The 20,009-nt window shown below is 39.3% G+C and overlaps 1 protein-coding gene across 1 annotated transcript; it reads right to left on the bottom strand.

Annotated features, from left to right (window-relative positions):
* Nucleotides 1-3,892: 3,892 nt before the first annotated feature.
* Nucleotides 3,893-6,569, bottom strand: LOC130720996 (uncharacterized). Its single transcript, XM_057571722.1, has 5 exons — nt 6,192-6,569; nt 5,694-6,088; nt 5,439-5,479; nt 4,880-4,959; nt 3,893-4,635 (listed from the first exon to the last, which is right to left on the bottom strand). The coding sequence occupies exons 2-5, from the start codon at nt 5,979-5,981 to the stop codon at nt 4,013-4,015; spliced, it is 1,032 nt and encodes a 343-aa protein (XP_057427705.1). The 5' UTR covers nt 5,982-6,088; nt 6,192-6,569; the 3' UTR covers nt 3,893-4,012.
* Nucleotides 6,570-20,009: the final 13,440 nt, after the last annotated feature.

Raw genomic sequence — 20,009 nt, forward strand, 5'->3', positions numbered from 1 at the left:
GGTTCAATGGCGTTGGGGAGCATATTATAATAGCTTGAAGAACCGACCTCGGGAGCAGGGGCTTGTTCAATTTGAGCCGCTTCAGAGGTAGTGGCAGCGCCAGGACAGGATTTTTCCCCTTGATGAGGCGGGGAAGGCATGGAGCCCGCATCATGTGTTGAGGGCGGGCTAGGAGGCGCATCTTGGCGAGCGGGAGACTTTGGGGTTTCATTTTCTTTTTCCTTCTCTCCAATAGGAGTGTTGGAAGACGCAGCAGTTTTTGTGGCGTTAACGCCGGCGGAGGCGGCTGTGGCGCCAACAGAGGACTCAGCGGCAACAGCAGTGGTCGCACCGGCGGAGGCAGGAGTAGAAGCTGGTACGGCGGTTGGCTCGGTAGCTGCGGCGACGGAGGCTTCAGCGACATTTTTGCCTTTAGGCGCAGCAGCAGTGGTGGGCTGAGCGCCAGGGTTGGATGTGCCGGCGCCGGAGGAGGCTTTGGCCAATCTTCTCCTCTTGGGAGCTTTGGTGCTCTCGGCTTGGTTCTCAGCACCGCCCCGTTTTTTCGCGTCGCCCTCAGTGTTGAATTTTGGGGAAAAGCGAGCCATTCTCCTCTCGCGGGCCTTCAGGAGCTCGGCGTTCGTGAAATTCATATCTTCTGTAACAATAAAAAAAATGATCAGTGACAACATAGGAGTCGAGAAAGGAAATGTCAATAATAAAAGTGAGCTATGGGCAACCTAAATATTTGGGAGTTCTTGAGAGGTCAGCTCCCTCAAGGACTGTTGTGCAGTCAAGGATGGGAAGTGGGGCAAGGAGATTAAGAAAGGCTTTATCGTTGGCGGACAAGGATTCCTCTGAAGGATCGGTGATCCCGTTGGGCTTCTCCGTCCAGTAAAGAGGAAAGAGGGCGGTCCCGTCTCTGAGGGTGAATGCCTCTGGGTAGGCGGGATGAACCGCCACACGGAAGTACTTTCGTGCGAAGGAGGACTTCGCGTTACTTTTGTGAGGATGCAAGCACTTCCGGCCGGCTCGGGCCTTCAAGGAAATCCATCCTTTGTTTTTGATGGACTTGGGGTCGACGTCGTAAAGGTAGAAGAAACTGGTGGGGGATGGGGCGATGCCGACAGCGGCGCTTAGGATTTCAAAACATCGAATGAAAGCCCAGGCGTTAGGGTGGAGTTGACAGGGAGCCGCGTTGATGTCGCGGAGGACGGTTTGGACAAAGGGCGAGAAAGGAAGCCTGATTCCAAGCTCGCTAAACATGTATTCGTACGCAAAGAAAAAATGGGATCTCTTTACGTCGCCGTCTGGCTTGTGAAGCCAGGGGCGATCCCCGGGACTGCAAACCCAGATCCTGAGTTTGGCGTTAAACTCATCGTCATTGGACAAGCCACCCAGGGAGTTCACGAATTGCACAATGGGATCACTGTCTTGGAAGATGGAAGGTTGATCTATAGCCTCGTGTTTGGGGGCTACTTGGACTGGAAGGGGCAGAGTGGCGTAGGTTTTTAGGCGGTGAGCTGGGATCTCCGGAACCTCTAAACGGAGGCCGCCGGCAGCGGTGGAGTCAGGGTCGCTTTCGGAGGAGGAAGAAGAGTGATTAGGGGAGGTAGGGTTTGAAGCCATTTTTAGAAGACAGTGAAGTGAAAGAAAGGAAAAGATAAGTATGTGTGCGGTGTAAAGATAAGGACAGTGGGACTCACCGGAGTAGGATGTGAAGAGTGGGTAGCGGAAAGGGTGATAAGCGACGGCTCCGGAGCGGAAGTGGGCAGAAGGAGTTTGGTAAGCGATTAGGGAAGTGAAGAGGGGTCTCGGAAAGGGATGACAGTGGGGAAGAAGGGTTTTTATAGGAGAAGGGGAGAAGCTGGAAGGGTGACGCGTGTTGGACGTATGTGGAAGGTTGGAAGTCATGATGGTTTTGGGGAGGTGGGTCGCGTGCAATGGGGAGTTACTGCGCACGATGGGACGGTTATGAAAGGTGAAGTGACGGTTCCGGAGAAAGAGGGAAATTGATGTAACCAACACATCACGTGGGGCAGCCACGTGAGGCAGATAGAAATTTGAAAGGGTTTTAAAATAAGGGAAAGCGCGAAAAGCCTCGCCACTATAAGGATCAAACGCCATCGCCTGACGATTGACACCAACAACGAAGTTTAGTCGCTCGCCGGGGTCACCGCCGGTCAGTGATTGAATGATCGGCACATGACCCATGCCTGCCACCTTTCCCGCCGGCGAGCGATCTTACACCTGCTCCAACTTATCACCAATACAAAGTAGTCGTTCTCGCCGCTTGCGGACTTGTGGACTTGCCAGCTCGGTTTGCTCGTCAAGTCAGTGGACTGGGTAACTGAAAATGCTAGTTTCCTTTTGCTCACGCCATGTTGGCGATTTAGTTAACTTCTCTTTTCTCAAGCCATGTTGGCAGTGTAGATTCCGATGTATAATAAGACATGTAACAGCATTTAAAAGACACCCTTAGCTCTCGTACCTCGAGCTCGGTGTCTTGTGGACTAGTGGACTGGGCGAGCCCCTAGAGGGGCAACGCCCAGCATGTATCCCGCCCTGAGGCGGGGCCCTGGCCTTCAGATGGGGCTTGATCTCGGAGGCCCAATTGGCCCAATAGGTAGTACCCAAGCTCTATAAATAGGAGGTAGTTATCAATTGTAAGGGACTTTTGGCTCATTTGAGGAAATAACACTCGAAATTCAGCACTCTCTCTCTCATTCTGATTCTCTCTTAGCACAATCCCTCTACCTCTAGGTACTATACCTCTCTTCAATGCTCACTCCCAGAACATTAATAATATAGAAACTTCATATAATCTCAACATTTTCGAAAGAACAAAACATTTCATAATCCATGTAATCCAACATAAACAAAATAAAACCAATTTCTCCAATACAAACATAAATAGGCAACATAATACTAAACTCATAAGTAACTTAAGTCTAAACATAAACAAACATTATCTTAGGTCTTAGAGTATAATTAGTACTCTACAAGTTTTCAATAAAACATAACAGACAACAAAATGTTAAACAATTGAATAGTAAAAAAATGTTCACAGTACTGTTGGGTTGGTTCAGATATATTCAACAAATATTCAATCCCCAAATTCAATACTGAAATTGATTGTAATCAAATGCATAAAAAAGATCCTTACTGAACCAATGACTTAATTCAACTGACCATCATATGTTTAGTTCAGTTCGGTTTGATCATACCATACTCGCTAACTCTTTCACTTTCATTCATGTTTATCATCTATTTGATATTTAGAAAAAAAATCATCAATTTGAATCATATCACTCATTATATTTTTATTTTTTCTTTATTTTTTATCATGCTTTATTTCTGGTTATATTGAAGTGTCCTTTTATAAACTTACTTATCTTGTTGATCACAATGCAAATTTGTTCTCTTCGCAAAACTCTCCACTTTTCACCTCTACTTATTAGTGAGAAATAGAAATAGAATAAAGAAAAATAAGTGATATAATAAGTAATAGTGTGATGTAAATACATGAGAGATAAGAAGAAAATAAAAATTAAAATGATACATGAAAAAAAATAGAGGTGTATCACGTGATCATACACTAATTTCCGGATGTTTCGTTGGTCAAAGAAGACACCGTGATCTTTGATCCAGTCCACCTCTGAAGTATAATATAACTAGCTCCGTTATATAATTTAATCAAGTGGATGGGTGCATATATACACAAATACTGCAATCAACTATGAAATCAATCGTGCCTAGACCCAATTCTTTGATAATAAGAGTATATATCTCATATTGGAAATAAGAATAATTGATAAATAATAAATATCATCACAAGATATATACAAGAAAACGATCGATGGCATGGAAAACACATGGAAAAAACAATATTAGGGAACCATAACACCAATGCAAATCAATTATAAGACATGGTCATTATTATTTAATTTCTATGCATGAAATAATAAACCGTTGATTATATTGTTTTCATCACTCAGTTCAGATAGTCCTTACTTGATTAAATATTCCAACAATTTCAAGGTTGGTTAGCTTGTCCAAGCAAGCTGCTTATCGAACGCGCTTTCACCATTCCAAGCTTCTTCTTCGTGACAATAAGTGGCTTCTTCTCATCATCATTATCTTCTTCATCACTTTCACTTCCAGCACACTTGGTTTTCTTCTCAGGGAATGAAGGTGAAGATTTAGATAATGCCGTGTGGTCTTGCACGTGATTCTTCTTCAGTTCAGCAGCACCATGTGTTGTGGTAGCAGAAGATCTGTTTCCCACACTTGTCATGCTTCTCAACCTTCCTTTCCCCAAGTGATGCTCGCAAAGTGAATATCCAACCAGTGTTTGTTGACAGCACCTCCATCCCCTCCCATTCACACGACTGCACCGTGACCCTTCCATAATTGCACCACCCCTCACTCTCTTCTTTGTTTTCACGGCCTTTTCTTCTTCCTCTTCTTCACTCTCTTCATTGTTGTCATCGCTGTCATCTTGCACTGAGCATTTCTTGCTCATCTTCATCCTCGTCTTCTTCTTTTTCTTATTACTACTGTTATCATTGTTGTTATTGTTGACCTTGGTTACATTCTCAAAGCTCCCTCTTCGTTTCTTTAGAGGAAAGGCTTTCTCTGCCTCGCACCATCTCCCATCTGCCATATCAACGAGAATAGCACATTGATGCCCCAAATTACACCCAGATAGAGATAGCATACAAAACTCAGAAAAGTGAGAAATATGATGAGTGTGAATGGAAAAAGAATAGAAAAATATGAAGAAAAAAGTGAGTAAAAATTAGACGAAAGAAAAAGTATGTAGAAGTGATCATGATAGTCTTGAGTCAAGTCAACAAGTGACATATTAATGCATTATTTCAAAACATGCATGTTTTGTTACCTTGTTTAGAACTATAAGGGATTGAAGGTGAGAAGATCGTCTTAGCTGGCATTATTTCTGAACACAAGACGACTTCTTTCCTACAAACAAAGAAGACCCCAGATAAGAGACTCATAACCACACACATTTATAGATGCACACTCAAAATTTGCGGCCGAAAGGGAAAGGGTGTGTGGAAAAAGAAGAAGGAATGTAATATTTTGACAGAATATGTTGCTCTCTGGGACCAGCATTTGGTTCTACTGCAAGTGCACCATAATGCCAAATGGTAGCTAGCTAATTTTGAGAAAAAAACCATTGGATTAGATGGGAGGGTATGCTGGCTACAAAAAGCTTATAATTAATACACTTTCAACAGTATATCCACTAACAGTATTGCTGGTCAATAAATAATTATAAAAAATATTATTTCTTTTCCCATGCCGGTTAAAATACTCTTATACGGGTCTCCATGTTTTCACCTTAGTAATTTACTGCCACATTTCATGAAAGAACAAGAGAGGAAATAATTTATCAAAAATATAATTTTATATAATTCATGTCTTGGTTTCATTCTTACCTGGAATCATTAACCTTATGTCCCCCTCCTCCATCTTCCACCTGCAAATCAAACACGCCAAGAAAACAATATAGGATCCACTAACACATGGTTAGTTACTGCCCCTTTGTGAGTGTAAAATTGAAAAAAAAAATACAAAATTACACCAACCCCTTCCCAAAGGTTGGACCAAAGTGCACTAAATTCACAAACTCACACCCCAAAAAATAAAAAAAGTGAAAATTAAAATGATTTCATGTGATTTTTTTTACTAACCAAACATTCTTGCTTCTTGTGCTGCCTCCTGTTTGCTTCGCTATCACTGAAGGGATCATCACAGCCGTCGGTTGGTTTCTCGATCGGTCTGCGAGGATGATCGGACGGCCCAGGAGGATCTGAGAGGAGCATCAGTGCAGTAGCTGAGGCATGAGTGCAAGAAGGTTTCGGTGAGGTGGTTGCAGCACCGTGGAGTTGCACCAGGACCGGTGACCGGCTAATCAGGTTGGGATCTGAGTGTGTCACTGGCAAAAGAGAAAGAGACACTTGCCTCTTCCGGATCCTCATCGGTGCAAGATGGGAACTTCTCCTATCCCACACCCAGATTCAAACCCAAACACACACCAACAAACTCAAGCTCAAACACCACAGAATCGATCTCTCAGTTCAGATTTCTGGGAAAGCAATAAAAGAGAGTGAAAAAGCGCACACACGGGAAAATTTGTTAACTAATCGAAGCGACAAAAACTGAATCAACAAGGTTATTCTGCCACTTACAATAGTAGATATCCATTTACTTCATGCCCGAAGAAAAATTCATGCTCTTGAATGAATTTTTTTTACTCTCATTTCCAGCGAACACAAACAGACACTTCACAGACACACAGTTTCTCTCTCCGTATATGCTGTGCTGTGCAGCTCTGGATTTCTGTCTGGTGGTGGTGGCTTTTTATTTGTTGCACCACGGAAAGGGGTGTGTTGTGTGGGTGAGGCGGCACGTGTGATGGAGGTCTGGGATGGGAGGCACGTGTGGGGAGGGTGACTGGGTGGGGAGGTTGCCGGTGGAAGAGAGAGGGACAGGAAAAAGACAGAGTACGGACGAGGATGCCAGGGTGGGAGAGGGAGAACTGGCAAATAGGAAAAATAAGAAATTAAATGAAAAAAGAAAAAAAAAAGATTTTATTGAAAGAATAAGAGAGGACTGAGAGAGGTGATCGATGAGATTGAAGGAGTGGGTGGCTCTATCGTTTATACTTTTAAGAAGGGGATTGGTGGGCCCCGCAACCGTGACCCTCTTAAAAAGAGTTTTCTTTTTATAAAAAACATAAAATAAAATGTTTTAACATATAAGAGAAATGGAACAATAATGATAATTGGTTCAAGTGGTATATGTTTTGTTTTCTTAATTAAGTTTTCGAAGTTGGAATATTGCGAATCGAAAAAACTTCAACTCGGAGAATTAGACTCACCGCGGTATGTATATCTTCGATTCATACATAATTGCCTACGAAGAAGGAAACATGTGAGAAAAATATATAAAAGAAATGGAACAAAGATAAATAAAAGCATGAGATGTTCGGATCTATAAATATTAAATAGAGAGATAGACATATATATTTTTAAATGCGGTAAAAAATTGATGTATAAATAATATATCTTATGTTGTTTTCCATCATAATAGAAAACCTGGGGTCTAAGATCCGTTGAAGCAGGATCATTATACTCCACTTAATGTTAGCATATGTCAAGTTCTTTAATAGGTATCTCATTTGAAATCCTTCATTCACACTCTCCAAAAGGTGTATATGGAGTAGAGAAAAGAGATATATAAAGAGATAGAAAATATGAGATTTAATGGAGGATATGATTGAAAGAAAATAGAGAGAAAGATAGAAAGTGAAAGTGAAAATGAAGTGAGAGTGTGAATGAATCATAACTAAAATTTCTCCCACAAACTCACTGTCCACCTGTAGATATGGATCCAACCAAGTGTTGTGTGAAGACTACTGAGTTGTGGGATACAATACATATGATTGTTGTACACTTAAAAAAGAGACCGAAGATCTTATACGGGTGTGGTATTTAAGAAGTATGTGGGATAAAGAGGAGACCCAGATCAACCTAACGAGCGGAGGAAGGACTGTCAAATGATATCCATGAGGAAAGATTATGTGATTATGGGGGACCCAAAAGTCAAAATCAACTCCAATTCCATTGCAGGAGGTTTTGTGGCGAAGGTCTCGCGAGTTCATCAAAGAAGCAATACGTTAGGTTGGTTAATTCTGTCCAAACGAGAAAAAAAAAGTATGGCTTCGATCATCTTGATATGGTCTTTTCCATGAGAGTTTCTGAAGTGATTAATGCACTTGAAGATGATCGTGTGGTGGTTATGCTTCGTATAGCCCACTACAACGCCAAGAGAGTATTGCTCGATCAAGAGAGTTCGACTGACATCCTATATGAGGACCCTTTTCAAATATTGACACAATGGAAACATATTTGAAGATGTATAAGGTTTCATGATGCATGCTTGCCTATGGAGGAAGTAACTTAGATGAAATCTCTTACTAAGAAGGGGATTGGTGGGCCACGCAACCATGAGTCCATGACCCTCTTAAAAATAGATTTTTTTATAAATAAAATAAAATGTTTTAACTTATAAAAGAAATGGAACAATGGTTAGTTCAAGACTTCAAGTGATATATGCTTGACTCTTTTAATTAAATTCTTAAAATTTGAATATTGCAAATCGAAAAAAATTTAACTCGAAGAATTAGTTTCACTGCAGTATGTATATTTTCGACTCATACATAATTTCATACATAATTGCCTACGAAGAAGGAAACATTGAAGAAAAAATATATAAAAGAAAATGGAACAAAGATAAATAAAAGCATGGGATGCTCAAATCTATAAATATTAAATGGAGAGATAGAAACATATATATTTTTAAATGCAGTATAAAATTGATGCAAAAATAATATAACTTATGTTGTTTTCTATCATAATGGAAAACCCAAGCAGTGGCGGATCTTGGAGAAAAAGCTCAAGGGGCTAAAATAAGAAATCAATACATAAATTGAAATATTTTTATAGACAATATTGATACACAAAAAGATGGAGTTAAAATTATTTCATGAATATTGAGAATTTGATTTAAAGTTATGTTAATAAAGGTAAAGATTAATTTAAAAAAAATAAAGGTAAGGATTAAGGCAAAACAAAATATTATAAAAAATGATCAAGACTAGGTTTGAACCTTTGCCTGTTAGGTTGGAGAGAGCTCCTTACCACTGGGACAACACACATTCATGGTTATATGACACTTTTTATTTTATATAATATTTTTGTTTTGGTAAGCTTTATTTTATATAATGTAACTTTAATGAAAAAAAACTAAAAGGATATTTGTTATATTAGAATTTTTTCGAAAAAATTTGGGGGAGCTCCTGTCACAACTAAGGTCTGCCACTGAATCTGAGGTCTAAGATCCGTTGATGCAGGATCATTATACTCCACTTAATGTTAGCATGTGTCAAGTTCTTAAATCGGTATCCCATTTGAAATCCTTCATTCACACTATCCAAAAAGTGTAAATGGAGTAGAGAAAAGAGATACATAAGAAGAAAAGAGATAGAAAATATGAAATTTAATGGATGATATGATTGAAAGAATATAGAAAGCAATAAAAAAAGTAAAAGAAAAAATGAAGTGAGAGTGTGAATAAATCATAACACGAATTTCTCCCACAACTCACCGTCCACCTGTAATGTGGATCCCACAAAGTGTTGTGAAGACTATTGAGTTGTGGGACACAATACATATGATTTTTGTACACTTAGAAAAGAGATCGAAGATCTTATACGGGTGTGGTATTTAAGAATTATGTGGGAGAGAGAGGAGACCCGGATCAACCTAACGAGCGGAGGAAGAAGTATCAAATGATATCAAGGAGGAAAGAGCATGTGATTCTGGGGGACCCAAAAGTTAAAATCAACTATAATTCCATTGCAGAGGTTTTGTGGCGAAGGTCTGGCGAGTTCATCAAAGAAGCGGTATGTTAGGTTGGTTAATTATGTCCAAACGAAAAAAAAGTATGGCTTCGATCATCTTGATATAGTCTTTTCCATGAGAGTTTTTGAAGGGATTAATGCACTTGAAGATGATCACTTGGTGGTTATGCTTGGTATAGCCCACTACAACGCCAAGAGAGTATTGCTCGATCAAGGGAGTTCGACTGACATCCTATATGAGGACCCTTTTAAAAGATTGACACAAAGGAAACATATTTGAAGATGTATAAGGTTTCTTTATGCATGATTGCCTATGAAGGGAGTACCTTTGATGAAACATATTTGAAGATGTATAAGGTTTCTTCATCATAACTTGTATAGCTAATATTTTCAGTATGTTCGTTGTTTTAGGCTTGTACATTAGCCTATATAGGACTTAGTTTTTGTATTTGGGCCCCTTAAGTATAGCTTACATTGAGTTAGGATTTAGCTTTATGAATGTTTATCGGCTTATTAGGCTATTGAACTTGATTAGTGCTTCATTGCTTATTGTATGTATTCACATTCTACTCCCTTTGAGTTCCTTCATTATGTTTCTTGATCTTGTTACTTGTGTTTGTTGCCCTCTGGGTAGTTTGGTCACACTTTTTACTCTTTTGGTAGTCCGTATTCATGTTGATCTTTACTTTATTGTCTTTATGTTTTTCATTTTTTTCATTGGTTTCTTTTCATTTGACCTCTAAAGCTTACCAAGTTTTTGAAGGAACTTCACAAGACCATCTTTGATCTCACACTTGGTTACATCTTCTATTGTGGTTTTCTTTTGAGAATTTTCTAAAAAGGGACAAGGAGTGAAAAAAGATAAGGTTGAAGGTTAGACCATAGAGACACAACAAGGAGGTTGGATTGTGTTCATATAATTCGGTCGCGATTGACTAGATTCTGCTGGATGACATAAGTTATCTTAGAGAGTTAGATGCTTCGTCCAAAACATGTTGTGCAGACGATAATGTAAAGAGTTAAGTAGGGAAAAATGCACACACATCTTTTATCCTGGTTAACCCTATATCGATGGGTTACGTCTAATCCTTGGAAACAACCAAAATTTCCACTATCAACTATCAAAGACTTCTCCTTACAAGTATTATTGTAGTGCCTCTTCAGTCACAATAAGTATTCTTTGTGAAATGCAATAATATAACACAAGAAAGGGAGGGTTTGAATTGTGTTCTAGTAAAACTGAGTTTTCAAACGATTATATGTTTTCAAAAATTTTTCGCAATCGTTTGGTGCGACGGATATAAGTAAGCAATAAAAGCACAAGCAATATATTCTGGTTCACCCACAAACGAAGGGGCTACGTCCAGTTCTTGGCTTAACCAAGATTCCCCAAAACAAGTATTAATGACTTCTCCTATACCAAGTATTAGACAAGACTGCTCTCAACCAAGTTTTCTAAAGGACTCCACCTTTAGAAAGTATTGTTTAGGACATCTCCTAAGATATTTTTCAAAATAGTTTGGCTCTACAAGGTTCTCTTATCGCAAGAGGGGTAGTAGTAATTGCTAAGCAAAAGAACTACAAAGTATTGGATAAGATTTGACTCTATAATGTACTTTGAGCTCTAGATCTAGAGAGAGTTGCGTATAAAGATTTGACTCTTAGGTATTTCTCTCAGACGATGTTGAGACTTTTCTATCTTTCTTTCTTGATGAAGATTTCTAATTTAGATGAAAGTTGATTTTCGTTTAAATTCTTGTTCTACTTCTTACTGTTGAAAATTTGTAAGTCCTCCTTTTATACTTCAAGTGCTTCTAGGGTTTGTTGATAATTGTTGGAGCGTGTAGAGCACTTTGAGTTCTTGCTGTTAAATCAAACGGTCTTCTCATCAGGTTCATTAAATGCGTTGTGTCCTTTGAGTGAGACTTATTGCTACAAAGTGTATCTTGTCAATCGGTTGGTAGCATATTTAGCTTTGTTCCAGTTCTTTTGTGAGAGAAAGTGGAAACTTGATTTGGACAATGTTGCACTTGTTTCCTTGATCAATGTGCTTCTTAGAGTATCATGTGATTCTTGGCACTAGACTTTCTTCTCTAGAATGTTAGAGAGATTTCTTCAATTTGAATATGACGCTCTTTCTCTAGACATTTCCTTCATTGGTCACCTTTGAGATAGACGATTAATTTCTTCACTAAGTGTAGCATTCTCTTCTGGCAGACGATCTAGCAGATTTGACTTTTCTTTACTAGTGCAGACTGTCTTGTGACATTGTCTTGTACTTACTCATCAGATAGTGAGAGATGTGAGTCATAAGTATTATTTCCTGAAATATAGTTCACACGAAATTTTTAACCATTACACTTATACTCTTGAAAATTCTTATCATTCAAAATATGATAAACGATGTATCTAGCGTTTGCACTTAACACTTTGACCACTACCTCTTTAGGCATTGTTGAGTAGTCTTTATCCCCTACCTCTCCATGAAAATAAGTAGTCTTTATCCATTGCCTCTCCAGGAAAACAAGTATTCTTAATCCACTGCCTTTTCAGGAAAACGAGTATTCTTTATCCACTGCCTCTCTAGGAAAGTATTCTTTATCTCTCCTCTTTAGGCATTGTTGAGTATTCTCTCTCCTACAACATGAAGATGAAAATGGTTGCCCAAGTAACTTAAGGGCAACATGGTGTTCACTAATGCCCAGTTATATGGTGTTCACTAATGATCATTGTTCACTAATGTCCATCTCTTGAAATCCTAGCTTTATTTGCCTAAACCTCTTGAACATCACTAAAGTGGAGGCTGATAAGTGCCAATTTTACCTAGTTTCAATGAGAAATTTAGGCATTTATCCTTGTAAATTCATTAGAAACCTTGACCAAATCCAACTTCTTTTGTTTAGAACTTGTTGATAGATGAACTTTAGGATAAAATGTGCTTAAGTTTGATTTTTATCTTAATTTGTGTTGAAGGATTGAAGATTTAATGAAGAGGGAAAATTTTGGCAAGAAAATGGAAATTTGAGGATGCACAGGGTGTCTAGCGGGTTGCAGAGGCCGCTCAGCGCCCAAGGCGGTGGCCGTTACCTCCCTTTGAAGTAACTGGCGCTCAGCGGCCAAAAAGGGGCAATCAACAGTCAGACACGTGACATCACATTATAAAATGCCATTTTCATATCAAAACAGTACACGACTTGGTTTTTAGAGGGAGAATTCAACAGAGAAGAGCAAGGAAAGGAACTTAGAGCTTGGGTAAGCTTCCATCGAGCTGGAGCTATGCCAAAGTCGGCACGGACTATCACTTCCATCCTAGTTCTCTTGTAAGCTTATGTAGCTTCCATGCCTATGGATAGCTAAGCTTTTCTTTGTTGGGATTTGGTCTAGTACCTTGACTCTATGTATTTAACTTAGTTCTTATGCATATGAATCTATTTATCTCTTGATTTCAATGATATAATATTGTTCTTAATGCTTGTTTTAACTTGATCAATTAGAACTTGATTACAAATTCGATGTGTGAGTGAAAACTACATATTAGAATTAGATTCAGGTTATATCATCTAATAATCCTATTTTCTAGACATAGAATTAGGTTCGTTAGTCGTTAAACACCCGAATCAATCACGCTTCGCTTTGTTAGTTATGTGGGATATCGATAATTAGGAGAGCGGACCGTTAATCTTCTTATGTAAGGAATTAATGAGTTAGATAAGAAATGGTGTGATGGAATCAAGAATAGAATGATTCATCTGTGTTAAATTAAAGGATTCATAACGTTTAAGGTGCGAAACCCAATCCCAACAGTTTTCTCAATATGTTTAAACCCAGTTTTATTACCGTTTTCCTTTATGTTTATAACATATATCAAAACAATCAACAAAAACCTTTATTGAACTCTTTGCTTAAGTTATTTCACTAGAGAACGACATTGTATTTCCAATTCCCTGAGGACGATAAAAAAACCCTTTGCTATACTACGATTGAATCTTGGAGGATTCAAAAGTGGTTCGGTAAAAATCTTTCAACAAAATGGCGTCGTTGAGAAGCGCCCGAGACTTTAGAAACTTCATATGGTGGTCCTGGCGGTCAAGCACAAGGTAGCATCACCTTACCATCCACAAACCAATGGACAAGCGAATGTGTCTAACAGAGAAATTAAGAAGATCCTAGAGAAAACTGTGTCAAGTTCCCGGAAGGATTGGTCTCAGAAGCTTGATGATGCTCTATGGGCATATAGGACTGCATACAAGTCCCCGATAGGCTTAGCCCCTTTTAAATTGGTTTATGGCAAAGCATGTCATTTACCAGTTGAATTGGAGCATAAAGCCTATTGGGCTCTTAAATTTTGTAAACTTTGATTTGAATCTTGCAGGTGAGCATAGGAAGAATCAACTACATCTGTTGGAAGAAATGAGACTTCAATCCTATGAATCGTCACAACTGTACAAGGAAAAGGTGAGAAAATACCATGATAGCAAAATCATCAAGAAGATATTCAGGCCGGGTCAACAGGTACTTCTATTCAACTCCAGGTTGAAGTTATTTCCTAGGAAGCTCAAAACCAAATGGTCGGGTCCATTTATGGTTAAAGATGTCAAGCCTTATGAAGCAGTTGAGTTGGAGGATCCTGGATCCACAAGGACTTGGGTGGTCAATGGTCACAGACTTAAACCATACTTGGGTGGTGATGTGGATATTTTCACCATTGTGCTTTCCGTCAAGGGCATCTGAGAACAATACAGGCGTCAAGCTAGTGATGTTAAAGAAGCGCTTCCTGGGAGGCAACCCAGTGTTCGGTTAGATTTTACAGTTTGTAACTAGTTTTAGTAAGTAATATGGTGATTTTGTGAAGTGTTGCTTGAATCTGTGCTTTCATGTGCTTCACAACTTTTAATTACCATATTGAGCTTGTTCAAAGACTTATGGATCAATGAATTTATAGATTTGCAAATATATGGTTGTGACTTGTGATTTGCTTGAGAACTGAGATGAAACATGGATTATGTGATAAAGCTTTTGAAAAATCTGTGTTTGAATGTTGTAACAGGTTCATTTTGTGTACTAATATGCATGTGAATTATTGATTTGCATGAATTGTGTGTCTAACAAAAATTCATGCATGAGATTGTGAGTTCCAAGTAAATAAATCAGTTCTACCTAGCTTTTTTTTGCATAAGCAGTGAAAAATTGTACCTAATTCTTTAAACAAGCTCAATTATGTTGGTATATGTTAATATGTGTAAATTAGGATAATTCCATGTTCACTTGATGAGTTTTCAAAGTGGTTTGATGCTTTAGTTCTTACTTAGTGCAATTTTGGAGCTTGAAGGGTGATTCTTGGAGAAATAGTGTGTGAATGGGTGCTTTGAGGCTCTCAACAAGTCCTGAATAATGCTTATAATTGTTCTTGAACCCTAACTTGAGAGGAGGATGAGAATTACAAAATTTGGCATGTTAAGTTGTGATTTTGGGTGAAACTTGTCTTATCTATTCTATTATAATATAGTAATTCTCAAGCGCGCAATATGGCGATGACACCTCATTTTTATTACTTCTAGCAGCAGATCCACCTCAGCATTTAATCTAATGTGTCATTCCTCAAAGCTTTGGCAAAGTGAACATTTATTTTCTTCTGTTGAGACCTTTCACTCTTCAAGCTTTCACTACCCAATGTGGCAATGTGATACTGATATCAAACACTTACAACCCCCCACTTTCCCATATACCCTTCCTTTATGACCAGTTCATTACTTTGACACAAATCATTTATTTCATCCATCATCCCCATGAGAACCTAATATGTCACCAACACTGTCGGTTACTTACTCTATTTCATTGTTCCAATATTTTCTTTCCCAATTCAGACCGTGAATGATTCCCTCTCGTAGGGGAAATTAAGCAGATCATGAACAAAACTCATTTCCTCATTCGTCTGGCGAGAATACAATCAGCACCTTCTAGACGCTGCCATTCTCTCCAGGTTCCTTTCAGCAAGGTAACTTACGTGCTATTCCGCGATTCAATCATTGTTGCAGAAGCCTTATTTTCATTCACAGTTGTGCATTCTTTTCGTCTCCGCACGAGAAATGGTTCTCCGCACGCACAGTATGAGTTTTTCGTATACTTATACAAAGTTACTCTTAAGAGTTTGTGATATTGTTCTTCTGCCATTGGGTGTAAGATCAAGTTTTGATCGAGTAGTACAACTCTATGTTTTGATGATTACAAGTTAACATTTTAGTATGAACAATTATGGTACTCTAACGTGTTTTTCTGAGTGTGCTATTTACAGGCTCTGACCTCAATTTAATCTCACACAAATCAGAAGCATTGTGCATAAAGAGTGATCCAAGCAACGCTTTCGCAACATCTATGTTCACTCTGAACAGTAGAAACGCTTCAGAAGATCTGAAGTCAAACAAGCTCTAATATGGACTCAGTCACTTGAAGTTCTGAAGATCCAGACGTTCTGACAACCAAGAAACTCTGAAGGTTCAGATGTTCTGATGGTGTAGAAGACTTTGAAGATCCAGAAGCTGAAAAGTGGAAACTCTGATGTCCAGAAGCAAGATGACTCTGAAGACCATGTACTTCCCTCTGAGTTCAGAATCAGAAGATACAACGATCAGAGGATCTCTGCTTCCCTCTGACTCTGATCAACGAGCTTCACAAGTTCCAACATGAAGCATTCCCCTGATCAGAAGTCTACTAGGTTTAAAGGTCAAGTCACTATCCAAGTACAAAAGCAAATGTACTATCCTGACGACCTACCTAACATTCTCAGCCACAGCAGAAGCTGGAATTTCCAGAACTTCCCTCCAACGGTAGCATTTCCATGCAGCGTTCAAACCCTAATCCTTGGAGTATAAATAGAGGCTGAAGATTGAAAGATGCGGTTGGAAGAATCTCACACGCGCAAGCTATATTCAAAAACCTTCTAAGCATTCTTTCATCTGAATTCATTGTGTTTACTCTTAGGTTTTCAGAAGCAAATTCTTTGTAAACATTCTTTCTTAAACAGTTGTTTAGTTACCTTTAGGAGATCAAGTTTGATCGGATCCTAAGTGAATCTTAGTGTGAGCTAAGTCAGTGTATTGTTAGTCACTTGTAGGTTTCAAGTGCAGTTGTAACATTTACCTGATTAGTGGATTGCCTTCATTCTAAGAAGGAAGAAATCACCTTAACGGGTGGACTGGATTAGCTTGAGTGATTCATCAAGTGAACCAGGATAAAATCCTTGTGTGCTTTTCTATCTCTTATCTTAAGCACTTTTTTCTCGAAAGATTTTTTAAAATCTTTAAGGTGGAAGTTTTATTCTGAAAACGTTATTCAAACCCCCCCCATTTCTACCGTTTTTCATACCTTCAATTGGTATCAGAGCGCAAGTTCTGATTACCACACCTAACAGTGTTCAGTGATCCGGGCCCGTGTGAAAAACAATGGCTACCACCAGTGAAACGCAAAAAGATGGTTACAATGAAAAGCCTCCCATGTTCGATGGTCAAAGGTTCGAATATTGGAAAGATAGACTTGAAAGTTTCTTTCTGGGTTTCGATGCAGATCTCTGGGATATTATTGTGGATGGCTATGAGCGTCCAGTTGATGAAGAGGGCAAGAAGATCCCAAGGTCAGAGATGACTGCAGATCAAAAGAAGCTTTACTCACAACATCACAAAGCTAGAGCAATTCTTCTAAGTGCTATCTCTTATGAAGAGTACCGGAAGATTACAGATCGTGAGTATGCTAAGGGCATCTTTGAATCCCTGAAGATGTTTCATGAAGGAAACAAGAAAGTCAAAGAATCAACGGCGTTGTCCTTGATCCAAAAGTATGAATCCTTCATCATGGAGCCAAACGAGTCCATTGAAGAAATGTTTTCCAGATTTCAATTGCTTGTAGCTGGAATACGACCTCTCAACAAGAGCTACACAACAAAAGATCATGTCATAAGGGTCATCAGAAGTCTTCCTGAAAGCTGGATGCCCTTGGTGACTTCAATAGAGCTTACGAGAGATGTTGAGCGTATGAGTTTAGAAGAACTCATCAGCATACTGAAGTGTCATGAGCTGAAGCGCTCAGAGATGCAAGATCTGAGGAAGAAGTCAACAGCCTTGAAATCCAAATCTGAGAAGGCTAAAGCTGAGAAGTCAAAAGCTCTCCAAGCTGAAGCAGAAGAATCTGAAGAAGCATCAGAAGATTCTGATGAAGATGAGCTGACTCTGATCTCTAAAAGACTCAACCGCATCTGGAAGCACAAGCAAAGCAAGTACAGAGGCTCTGGAAAGGCCAAAGGAAATTCTGAATCCTCAGGTCAGAAGAAGTCCTCAATTAAGGAAGTCACATGCTTTGAGGGCAAAGAATCAGGGCACTACAAAAGTGACTGTCCAACGTTGAAGAAGGACAAGAGGCCAAAGAAGCACTTCAAGACCAAGAAAAGTCTGATGGTGACTTTTGACGAATCAGAGTCAGAGGATGTTGACTCTGATGGTGAAGTCCAATGACTCATGGCTATTGTCAAAGACAAAGGAGCAGAGTCAAAGGATGCTGTTGACTCTGACTCAGAATCAGAAGGAGATCCTCACTCAGACGATGAAAGTGAGGTATTCGCTTCTTTCTCAACCTCTGAACTGAAACATGCTTTGTCTGATATCATGGATAAGTATAACTCCTTATTGTCTAAGCATAAGAAGCTGAAAAAGAACTTATCTGCTGTTTCCAAGACTCCTTCTGAACATGAGAAAATCATTTCTGATTTGAAAAATGATAACCATGCTTTAGTGAATTCTAACTCTGTGCTTAAGAATCAAATTGCTAAGTTAGAAGAAGTTATTGCCTGCGATGCCTCTGATAGTAAGCATGAATCTAAGTATGAAAAATCTTTTCAAAGATTCCTGGCTAAAAGCGTAGATAGAAGCTTAATGGCTTCAATGATCTATGGCGTAAGCAGAAATGGAATGCATGACATTGGCTATTCTAAACCAATTAGAAATAAGCCTTCTATGCCTAAAGCTAAATCTTTGTATGAATGCTTTGTTCCCTCTGGTACCATTTTACCTGGTCCTTTACCTGTTGAAGTTGCTAAACCTCCTCTTAAAAAGGGATCCTTCTCCATGTCTAAATATCATGCAAAAATTCCTTTACATTACCATATTGAGAAACCCAAGGTGATCAGAACCTCTGGGGTAACTAACAAGAGAGGACCCAGAAAGTGGGTACCTAAGGATAAGATTATCTATGTTGCAGATATCCTTGATAGCTCCACTGAAACACCAATCATGGTATCTGGACAGTGGATGCTCGCGTCACATGACGGGAGAAAGACGTATGTTCCAAGAGCTAAAACTTAAGCCTGGAGCGAAGTTGGCTTTGGTGGCAACGAAAAGGGTAAAATTGTTGGTACTGGTACTATTTGTGTAGATAGTAGTCCATGCATTGACAATGTTTTATTGGTAGACGGCTTAACTCATAACTTATTGTCTATAAGTCAATTAGCTGACAAGGGTTATGATGTTATCTTTAATCAAAAGTCCTGCCGGGCTGTAAGTCAGATCGATGGCTCTGTTCTATTTAACAGCAAGAGGAAGAACAACATTTATAAGATCAGATTATCTAAGTTGGAGGCTCAGAATGTGAAGTGTCTTCTGTCTGTTAATGAAGAGCAATGGGTATGGCATAGACGGTTAGGGCATGCCAGTATGAGAAAGATTTCTCAGCTGAGCAAGCTAAACCTTGTTAGGGGCTTGCCCACTCTGAAGTTCTCTTCAGACGCTCTTTGTGAAGCATGTCAGAAAGGCAAATTCACAAAAGTCCCTTTCAAGGCAAAGAATGTTGTCTCAACCTCAAGGCCGTTGGAACTTCTGCATATCGACCTATTTGGACCAGTGAAAACTGAGTCTATAGGTGGCAAGAGATATGGGATGGTCATTGTTGACGACTATAGCCGCTGGACATGGGTAAAATTTCTAACCCGCAAGGATGAGTCTCATGCTGTGTTCTCTACCTTCATAGCCCAAGTGCAAAACGAGAAGGCTTGTAGGATTGTGCGTGTCAGAAGTGAGCACGGTGGAGAGTTTGAGAGTCTGTTTGATTCCTATGGAATTGCACATGATTTCTCTTGTCCCAGAACTCCTCAACAAAATGGTGTTGTTGAGAGGAAGAACAGAACTCTTCAGGAGATGGCTAGAACCATGCTCCAAGAATAGATTACATAAATTTGATGCTAAGTCCTCTAAATGTCTATTACTTGGTTACTCTGAGAGATCTAAAGGTTTTCAGATTCTATAATACTGATGCTAAAACAATTGAAGAATCTATTCATGTTAGATTTGACGATAAGCTTGACTCTGACCAGTCAAAGCTAGTTGAGAAATTTGCAGATTTAAGTATAAGTGTTTCTGACAAAGGCAAAGCTCCAGAGGAAGCTGAGCCAGAGGAAGATGAACCAGAAGAAGCTGGTCCCTCTGATTCACAAACTCAGAAGAAGAGCAGAATCACTGCAGCTCATCCTAAGGAATTGATTCTGGGCAACAAAGACGAACCAGTCAGAACCAGATCAGCCTTCAGACCCTCTGAAGAGACCCTG

This window comes from Lotus japonicus, chromosome 5 (assembly GCF_012489685.1).
Source record: "Lotus japonicus ecotype B-129 chromosome 5, LjGifu_v1.2".
Lineage (NCBI taxonomy): Eukaryota > Viridiplantae > Streptophyta > Magnoliopsida > Fabales > Fabaceae > Lotus > Lotus japonicus.